The 10,000-nt window shown below is 43.1% G+C and overlaps 3 protein-coding genes across 3 annotated transcripts in view; 2 read left to right on the top strand and 1 right to left on the bottom strand.

Moving 5' to 3' along the window:
• The first annotated feature begins 2,412 nt into the window (after positions 1–2,412).
• synj2bp (synaptojanin 2 binding protein) lies at positions 2,413–7,237 on the top strand. Its single transcript, XM_058386525.1, has 4 exons — positions 2,413–2,600; positions 3,646–3,782; positions 3,931–4,026; positions 5,618–7,237. Exons 1-4 carry the CDS (start codon positions 2,537–2,539, stop codon positions 5,777–5,779), a joined length of 459 nt encoding a protein of 152 aa, XP_058242508.1. The 5' UTR covers positions 2,413–2,536; the 3' UTR covers positions 5,780–7,237.
• Positions 7,238–7,245: 8 nt separating this feature from the next.
• On the bottom strand, positions 7,246–8,670 carry LOC131351215 (glutamine-rich protein 2-like). Its single transcript, XM_058386524.1, has 2 exons — positions 8,178–8,670; positions 7,246–7,973 (listed from the first exon to the last, which is right to left on the bottom strand). Exons 1-2 carry the CDS (start codon positions 8,643–8,645, stop codon positions 7,878–7,880), a joined length of 564 nt encoding a protein of 187 aa, XP_058242507.1. The 5' UTR covers positions 8,646–8,670; the 3' UTR covers positions 7,246–7,877.
• An 833-nt stretch (positions 8,671–9,503) lies between these two features.
• LOC131351213 (deubiquitinase DESI2) overlaps positions 9,504–10,000 on the top strand; it is a 12,891-nt gene continuing 12,394 nt past the window's right edge. The window contains exon 1 of the mRNA XM_058386522.1: positions 9,504–10,000. This exon is cut by the window's right edge and continues 217 nt beyond it. The gene's annotated coding sequence lies outside the window, so the exon portion shown is untranslated.

Below are 10,000 nucleotides of genomic sequence, written 5' to 3'. Positions count from 1 at the left end.
TGGGTGATAAAGTCAGATAGTACACGTCATTTCTGAATAAATATAATTGTGAGCTGGAGCTCTGAGGTGTCCGAGCTGCAGTGTGTGTGTGTGTGTGTGTGTGTGTGTGTGTGTGTGTGTGTGTGAGAGCATGACATGCTGCTGCAGGTCACTCTTTAATGACATTAACACTGACCATAAACATCAACATGTAGTGTGTGTGTCTTCTGAGCTTTCTCGAAATCAGACGTTCTGTTATTTTGTGCCATTTGAATGAAATGAACTTTATCTCTGTTTTGTTCCTGTTTCCCTGGAGCCACTGCAGTGCTGAGTTAAATAAAAAAATAAAAAAATAAATAAATAAATAAATAAAAAAAACAAACCTTGAAGAGTGTAAAGAGTGCAGTTTGTGATTAGTCGTGTTGTAATAATCTCTTCTAATCAGCTCCACACTTCTCCTCTGGAAGGGTTTCCATTGGATTTGGGGTGGTGGCTGTGGGGATTAGTGTCAATTCAGGTACGTGGGGGATTAGTGAGATCAGACCCTGATGAGGTCTGAGGTTCAGTCTTAGCTACACTCTGCACTGTTTTATCAGGAAATTAGCTGTAAACCCAGCAGGCTTTATGACCCATGATGAAGTGCAGTCAGGAATTTACATCACTCTCTTTAACCCTAAACTTTTACAGTTTTTATTGGAAAAGTCTTTAAATATAAAATGTTTTTTTTTTATTTATAACACAGAAGTCATAAAATTAACACAACATTTTTAGGGTACCTAAGTCTTTTGCATACAGGTGTGTGTGTGTGTGTGTGTAGAAATGTAAATGTTCTACCTGGTCGAAGAACTTTTTTTTATTTATTCTTATTTAAATCACAAAAACAATTACAGTAATAAAATATAAAAGTACAGGGTTCATGTATAAAAACTGAATTATAAAACTAATTCTACACAGTTAAAGAGGAGATATACAAAAATAAAATATAAGCAAACACAATAGAATAAATAATAACAGTAGACAGAGTTAACTAATAAATAAACAGACAAATAAATAACTAAAAAAAAGGGGGGGAAAAGAAAAAAAGAAAGAAAAATAAATAAATAAACTAAATAACAGAAAAGAAATCAGATTGTTCCGTTTATTAAACCCGAGTGTGGAGACAAGAGCAGAGAAGATTGATGATTATTAGATTTAGAGAGTTCAGAAGGTTTTGTATTTCTCAGAGGAAAGGCGATAGTTTATGAGATGCTTTAGAAAATGTACATTTATGAATGGAGAACTTTAAAGCTATTAAAATATAAAAGTTAACAATATATTCATATGATTCGTTACTGTGAGGGAAAAAGATAAAGATGTCCTTTAATGTGAAATTATGAGATTCATGAATAAAATAAAAAATATAATTTACAAGTCACCACCAAAAAGCCTGTATCACTCCACAAGTAAAAAAAAAAGAGATGAGGAAGACCCTCCTTCTGTCGTTTGCAGAATGGGCATCAATCCACAACGTCCACAATGTCCACATATCCTGCAGTTATGGAATGAACAGGATAAATACAGCGTAATAATTTAAAGGCAACTTCTTTAACCCTGTTAGGAAGAGGATATTTGTATGAAATGAGCCAGGTTGTTTTTTCCAGTTCATGTGATCAGTTATTGAAGCCCAATAAAATGTACCTTTTGGAAGGTTCTTGTTTACATTATGAATGGTTTGATGTAGATGTTTATTGTTATATTTGCTATCAGTGATGAGAACCACCTCCGATGCTTAGTTCCTCGTGTGTAGTTACTATTTCACACCAAGATGAGATTTACAGAGTTGTAATAAACCACTTGGGATAGAATTAACCCCTGATTTCTATTCTCTAAACGGAACAGGAAATTGTTCATAAATTGCCTGTGTGTACAGAACCTGAACCATCAAGTAGCAAAGATATTTGATCGATCCCTCTTAGACGCCATTTGGAAAGAAAAAGTGATTTCCTTTGAACGGTAATATTAACACTGTTCCATAATAAAGCTTTATGTGGAGAGACATTATGGACATGGAGGATTTTCCAAGCCGACAGTGTTTGCTGGTGGAATTGTGACGGCTTAATACGCAACCTGCATGGAGAAAAACATTATAACCCACCAGTTTTACTGAAAATGTGAGAACCATAAACATGTAGAGTTTATAAGACATTTTTTTAAACAGTTAATCTTAAACACATGATCGACATGGTGAAAGTCGAACACTTCAACTCTGCCCTGTTTTCTTATTTACACAAACTGACTGCTTTATTCTTTGTGATCTATTTTTTACAGATAAAATGAAAGAGAATTTTATTTACCTCCTTACAACTGTTAATGTAAAACAAAACGAGACAAACCTTCTGCTTTAGAAAGAACTCCTTTCTAAAGCAGAACTCCCGCTCCCGGCCTGCAGGTGTCAGTAGCGCGCTGTGTTTGAGCACGGCGCTATAGCAGCACTTTCACCTTCAGCTGAGGAAATCTGCTGAGAGTTTAATAAAAGTGCATTTAGCTGGAAAAGAGAGAGAAAGAGAGAGAGAGAGAGATGAACGGATCAGCACCCAGCTCCCAGTCCGCTCTGGAGATCCAGTTGAGGAGAGGACCCGCGGGTGAGGAGATATTAACCTTTATATCTCAGACTCCTCTTCTCCTCAGCACACCAGTCCACTGACTAGCATGTATGCTAACTGCTTTAGTACCATTTTCTGGAACATTCTGTGGAGTAAAATAAAGGCGACGGATTTTTATAGATTTATTAATCATTACTGAAATAGTCTCGGGGTTTAGTTTATCACTGACTTGTGTGTGTGTGTGTGTGTGTGTGTGTGTGTGTGTGTGGGTGTGGGTGGCTGGCTGGCATGCTGACAGCTAATAGGCTAATGCTCATGCTAACTGAGTTTATTATAGAAAATCAGCCCTTTGGGGGGTTTGTTAGTGAGGGGTCAGTATCACAACTCTACTGTTTACCATCACACACTACAGTTACACACCATAACTAGCCTGCAAGCTAACACACACACACACACACACACACACACACACACACAGTTTATAGTTAATATCTGAACATTATTACAGTCTGAATCAGCAGAAACACACAGCAGGGGCAGGAAAGTGAAAGTAAGTGCGCGCGCGCGCGTGTGTGCTTTACACGTTGATATATAATCTAGTATTTTATCATTATTAGTTTGTTAAACATTTATTTGAATAAGATTTACTGTTAAAGACACATGGCATTAATGTATTTCTATTTTTTGGCCTTCCTGTGTTTTAAAGAAAGAGTTATTTATTATATTTGGATTTTTAGAATTGTTTATAATGTAATTATTAACAGATTTATTCATTATTAATGTTATTAAATGATATTATTGCCCCATGTCATTACTTTAAGAGTGTGTGTGTGTTAAACACTACACACTCACCAGTTTATTAGGAACACTGCACTACACCCTTTGTAAAGCTGTGTGTTTCTCCTCAGTGGAGATGAACACACACACACACACACACATGTACATCCTGATGCAGGAGTGTGTTCATGTTTGAGTGTCCAGCACATCACAGAGGAACTCCACTGGACTCACTGTCTAGTGCCCAGTTTATGTTCATGAGTGTTCAACACACACTTACAGTACTGTGTGTGTGTGTGTGGTGCAGGTCTGGGCTTTAACATTGTGGGCGGAGTCGATCAGCAGTATGTGATGAATGACAGTGGGATCTACGTGGCCAAGATCAAAGAGGACGGAGCAGCAGCACTGGATGGACGACTGCAGGAGGGAGACAAGATCCTCGCGGTAACACTCGCACACACTCTCTCTCTCTCTCTCTCTCTCTCTCTCTCGCTCTTGCCCTCTCTTGCTCTAACACACACACACACCACTTTAAATTCCCTTACTGTAACACAAACCTACTGTACATTTGCTGCTCTGTGTGTGTGTGTAGATAAATGGGCATAAGCTGGAGAATCTGTGTCACAGTGCAGCAGTGGAGTTGTTTCGTTCAGCAGGAGAGGAGGTCACACTGCTCATTCAGCCGAGGGTTAGTGCATACACACAAACACACATTTGTCCAGTTTTGTGTTTCCCAGTCTAGTCACATGACCATGTGGAGATTGTTATAAACCTGTATTATGGTTGTTATGAAAATTATTCAGTTAGGTGTGGGTATATATCTGTGTGTGTGTGTATGTATATATATATATATTACACACACACACACACACACACACACACACACACACAGTGGTGGGTACACCACAACAAAAAATCTCAATGTCTCAATAATCTGTCATGTGCCCTTGACCATCAATTACAGCTTGACAACGACGTCTCCTACTGTTCACGAGTCGACTTATTGTCTGCTGAGGCATGGCATTCCACTCTTCTTGAAGGGCGGCCCTCAGGTCATTGAGGTTCTGGGGTGCAGGGTTACGAGCCTCTACACGGCGACTCGGCTGATCCCAGAGGTTTTCTATGGGATTCAGGTCTGGAGAAAGTGCAGGCCACTCCATTTGAGGTACCCCAGCCTCCAGCAGCCGTTCCCTAATGATGCTCCTCGATGAGCTGGAGCATTGTCGTCCATGAAGATGAAATTAGACCTGTGTTGTTCATGCAGGGGCACAATGACTGGATTAATGATGTTATTCAGGTAGTATTGGCTTGTCACTGTACCATTCACGAGATGTAGGGCAGTTCTGTATTGAATGGACACACCTGCCCAGACTGTAACACCACCACAACAGTGGCTGATGCATAGCGCTCTCCTTGACGTCTCCAACATCGTTGGCGGCCATCATTTCTGCTCAACGTGAATCGACTGTCATCAGATAACAGCACTGAGGCCCACTGGTCCCTCGTCCAGTATAAATGCTCCCTGGCCCGACTCCTGTGCCTGGTGGTGTGGTCAGATACCCTTGCAGGTCGTCTAGCACGCAGACCATGCTGATGTAAACGGTTTCGGATGGTCTGACGTGACTCTTGGGTTCCTCTCACCTCCCTTAAATGTGCCTGGAGTTGAGTGACATTCATCATCCGGTTCCTCAGGGCACTGTTCACAATGAAGCGGTCATCAACATGGGATGTGGCCAAAGGACGTCCACTTCTATGCCTTTCTGTGACTTTTCCAGTCTCTCTGTATCTCTGTCACAACCTGCTGATGACACTCTGTGACACTCTAAGCTCAGTGTCCACTTCCCTCTGAGAACATCCTGTTTGAAGCCTCACAATGGTGAGGTTCTGTTGATCAATTGTTAGGTGTGGTCTTGGTCTCATGATGTCAAAATGTGAACAGCATGATGAAGAGGACTGTTTAAATACCAGTTCTAATTGAAGCAGAAAATTTATTGGTGGATTCATGGATCAAACACCAGTTGTGAATTTTGCCGTCAAGCACCTTGTTAGAGAACAGCAAGTTCTGCAGAAAGTACTGAAACACTGAACAGTTGGACATGTGCATGTATATATATATATATCCGCGTGTGTGAATAGACACAAATTGTGTGAAGATGATGTAGGTAACAGAACAGCATGTTTTAAACTAAACCACGCCTCCACTCTGCTGTCTCAAGTATAGTGTAGTCTGTACTGCATTCTGAGATTTATTGTGTGTGTGTGTGTGTCTTGTTTTCTAGCCTTCCCACAGCTCTAACGGTCCACTGGGTCCACGTCCTGATGGAGATTCCTCCTCGTCCATGTCGTCCTTCACTCTGGTCTGCGTTTTTTTGGCGGCTGTAGCCATCACAGTCTTCATCTACAGACGTCCTGGAGCCTTCAGGAGACACACACCGTTTTAATCACACACACACACACACACACACACACACACACACCCCACGAACTTTCTTTTTCTCTTATTGAGGGCCAAAATTTTGAAGCAGGGAACAAATGCAGAGCTGTAAGAGCTGGAGTTAAACCTCCATTCAGATTCTTCTAGATCATAATAATGCTAATAACCATGCTAATCACAGTAATCATCAGCTTTAGCCATAATTTTACACACACACAGACAGAGGAATAAAAATAAACCTGCCTCTGTCGCTAATTGCTGTACGAACAGAAATACAGATCACAGACATCTTTGTGATTAGAATATAACCACACACACACACACACACACACACACACACACACAGAACTGAGGGCTGATGTGAAAGTATAAATGCTTGTGTATATGAAATACTCATTCTGTGGATGAAGGATTTATGTGGACCTCTGCTCATCAGTTGTAAAGAAACAATCGTAGCTTTAAATGATGCCAAAGTGTAGATGATTGACAGATGTCTCTGGGTTCAGGGGGCGGAGCTTAAGTTAATGCTAATCAGCCCGTCGCTAACTGTGACAGTTTTTTTTGCTTGTGATGAGTTCTGTTGCTGTGAGTTATAATCATTTTGTCCTGCATTGTACAAACTTTTGCACTCCCTGTGACTATCCGCACAGCGCCAGCTAGCTCCATGTCTGTAACGGTGCGTGCTCGCTGATGTTAGCCAGACGCTGCTGGTCACCAGGTTCTGGTGATATAATAAAATTAAGTATACCTATGATTGGCTGATCAGCTTCAGGTTAAGCTCCGCCCCTATTATCAGGCTGTGATTTAGTCCCGTGTGTTTGAGAGATTGTAGTATTGAAGAGCGAGAGTGGAGAATGTTCCAGAGAATCATTTCACAAAAAAATGCACGTTTAACGAGGAAATGGATTAATCATCCAATCAGCTGGAAAGATAATGTTATAGAGTGTTAAGCCTGCAGTTTAGCACAGTGTGTGTGTGTGTGTGTGTGTGTGTGTGTGTGTGTGTGTGTGTGTGTGTGTGTCCGTCCGTCCAGTGGGTTTATGGGGTGTTTATTGTCACACAGATGTGTTGGAGTTTCCTGACTCTGTATAACACACTGATCTCTATAATCACTGGACGGTGCAGTGTGGACGTGAGAACACTGTGTCCTCAACACACGCTGATTTAACTGGAGGCTTCACACACAGCTGGACAGTGTGTGTGTGTGTGTGTGTGTGTGTGTGTGTGTGAGTGAGAGAGAGAGAGAGAGAGAGCACTCTGTGCTGCTCCCTGCAGGTTGAAATGCGCATATGAATATAATTATACACTCACAATACAGTGTGTCAGGTACACACTGTGTGTGTGTTTAAGTAAATGTCCCCTGTCCATCCGGAGAGAAAACACACATGCTGGTGAAGGTTTGATGTTGGACTGATGGTGTAAAAGTGCACTCATAATTTGATGTAAATAAATAATGATCACTGTGGCCTCGCTGTGGGAATTCACACGCACACACACACACACGCACACACACACTTGCACAAAGTAAAGTGGACAGTAGTGCAGTAAGAGCTAGTAAAATACCTGGACAAGTGGTCAAGTGAGCTCTAATAGAGTGTTGAACTAGGGGTAGTGAGGATTGAAATCAGATGCCAGTGGGTCCATTAGTGAGAGAGCAGAAGCAATCTTCCCACAGACAGGACGGAAGTGTGTGTGTGTGTGTGTGTGTCTGTCCAGTCAGCATCTTACAGAAATCAATGTTCAGTCTCTAAAATGCTGAGGCTGAGAGTAGAGAAAAGTCCATTAATGTCTGATATAAGCTTTTAGTCGTGTGTGTGTGCGTGTTAGACAGGAAGTAGTCAGTATATGTGTGTGTTGCTAAGTATCCATCTTATTTATTCTCACACCCACAACAGAGGCATTAGCAGAGAGTGTACGTTACACACCTCTCATCTCATCTCAGTAAATGCAGCTCAGGAACACACACACACACACACACAAAAGTCAAAAGTAAATTCTAAATAGAGTTTTACTCACATCTCCATCTGAAGGCCAAACACTCTGTAGGGTTCTAGTCAGTAAAGTGAGAACTGTGAGCGGTTCCTCAGCTGATCTTCTGGGAGAAGTCAGAGCTTCAGTGTGTGTGAGCTGTGGGGTGGAGGAATGGAGGTGTGGGGCAGGTGGGGGGGGGGATTGGGTTCAGACCTACCTCCCTGCACACACTGGACAAAAGTTGAAAAAGTTTTAAGAGTGGACAGTGAGCAGGACACTGACACATACTGACCAAACAAATACAGACACATGATGATGAAGATGATGATGAATCAGTCACTCAGACTCTTGAATTTAAATTTTGAGTCTTTATGTTTATATAAGTTTTTATCTGTTAATAATCCATTAATTCTTATTAAAGCATTATAATTCACCTTTAGTAATTGCATTATTATTGTTGTTGTTATATAAAAGCAGTATCCAGGGTTAAAGGTGATGTGTGTAGGAATATGATGCAGGAGAGACTTCACTGCTCCTCTCATCTCTGCTCCTCTCATCTCTGCTCCTCTCTTCTCTGCTCCTCTCATCACTGCTCCTCTCTTCACTGCTCCTCTCATCACTGCTCCTCTCTTCACTGCTCCTCTCTTCTCTGCTCCTCTCTTCTCTGCTCCTCTCATCACTGCTCCTCTCTTCACTGCTCCTCTCATCACTGCTCCTCTCATCTCTGCTCCTCTCATCACTGCTCCTCTCTTCACTGCTCCTCTCTTCACTGCTCCTCTCATCACTGCTCCTCTCTTCACTGCTCCTCTCTTCTCTGCTCCTCTCATCACTGCTCCTCTCTTCACTGCTCCTCTCATCACTGCTCCTCTCATCTCTGCTCCTCTCATCACTGCTCCTCTCATCTCTGCTCCTCTCTTCTCTGCTCCTCTCATCACTGCTCCTCTCTTCACTGCTCCTCTCATCACTGCTCCTCTCATCACTGCTCCTCTCATCTCTGCTCCTCTCTTCTCTGCTCCTCTCATCACTGCTCCTCTCATCACTGCTCCTCTCTTCACTGCTCCTCTCATCACTGCTCCTCTCATCTCTGCTCCTCTCTTCTCTGCTCCTCTCATCACTGCTCCTCTCTTCACTGCTCCTCTCATCACTGCTCCTCTCTTCACTGCTCCTCTCTTCTCTGCTCCTCTCTTCTCTGCTCCTCTCATCTCTGCTCCTCTCATCACTGCTCCTCTCTTCTCTGCTCCTCTCATCTCTGCTCCTCTCATCACTGCTCCTCTCATCACTGCTCCTCTCATCTCTGCTCCTCTCATCACTGCTCCTCTCTTCTCTGCTCCTCTCATCTCTGCTCCTCTCATCTCTGCTCCTCTCATCACTGCTCCTCTCATCACTGCTCCTCTCATCTCTGCTCCTCTCTTCTCTGCTCCTCTCATCTCTGCTCCTCTCATCTCTGCTCCTCTCATCACTGCTCCTCTCTTCTCTGCTCCTCTCATCTCTGCTCCTCTCATCACTGCTCCTCTCTTCTCTGCTCCTCTCATCACTGCTCCTCTCATCACTGCTCCTCTCTTCTCTGCTCCTCTCATCACTGCTCCATCACTACATGATGTACTGAGCTTTAATATCCTTTCACTTCCGCTTTAAAGCTGAAGCAGTGATGGTGTGGTGGGCGGGGTCAGGTGTGGAGCTCAAACCAGTCAACAACCACAGCAGCGCTGCTGACTCCGCCCATGCATTCCTGTTCCCGCTGAGAGGAGCGCGAGGACCCTCAGCTCAGCTCGTGTACTCCTAGCGCGCGCGCGCTCTGCTGCATCCGGTCTGCGTCCTGACGTCATCCTCCTCCGGGTTTGAAGTGGATTTTGGATTTCGGGGGAAAATTGAGCGACACGAGCTCGGTGCTCTGATGGAGACTGCAGCCTGGACTGTACCATCTTCATCATCATCTTCTCCTTCTTCATCATCATCATTATCACTGAAACACGCGCGCAGTGCAACTGTAAATCACCGCGTGCTGACTCACGGGACACTGCAGTAGCTCTCTCTCTACCTGTCTCTCTTTTTTCTGTCTGTCTGCCTCTCTCTCTCTCTCTCTCTCCTCACATCGGCTTGTTGCTGGACCACAATTCAGTCCTTTGCGTATGAAGCTTCTGCACTTGTGTTTCTTCCATTTAAGGAGTGATGTGATGATGGTGACTGGATGTGGATCCTGATGTTCATGTTGTCCATCATAACTGGAGGCCTCTGAAGTGCCTGTCCTGTCGATAGA

The sequence above is a fragment of the Hemibagrus wyckioides genome, linkage group LG03, assembly GCF_019097595.1.
Source record: "Hemibagrus wyckioides isolate EC202008001 linkage group LG03, SWU_Hwy_1.0, whole genome shotgun sequence".
Classification (NCBI taxonomy): Eukaryota; Metazoa; Chordata; class Actinopteri; order Siluriformes; family Bagridae; genus Hemibagrus; species Hemibagrus wyckioides.
This window is presented reverse-complemented; position numbering and strand designations above follow the sequence as displayed.

Excerpts from the sequence above, each read along its gene's own strand:
- synj2bp (XM_058386525.1), top strand. The coding sequence starts at position 2,537 with ATGAACGGATCAGCACCCAGCTCCCAGTCCGCTCTGGAGATCCAGTTG. Across the intron at positions 2,601-3,645 it reads GTTGAGGAGAGGACCCGCGG|GTCTGGGCTTTAACATTGTG; the intron begins GTGAGGAGATAT and ends TGTGTGGTGCAG. Across the intron at positions 4,027-5,617 it reads CACTGCTCATTCAGCCGAGG|CCTTCCCACAGCTCTAACGG; the intron begins GTTAGTGCATAC and ends CTTGTTTTCTAG.
- LOC131351215 (XM_058386524.1), bottom strand. The coding sequence starts at position 8,645 with ATGAGAGGAGCAGTGATGAGAGGAGCAGAGATGAGAGGAGCAGTGATG. Across the intron at positions 7,974-8,177 it reads TAATAATGCAATTACTAAAG|TGTGTGCAGGGAGGTAGGTC; the intron begins GTGAATTATAAT and ends ACTTTTGTCCAG.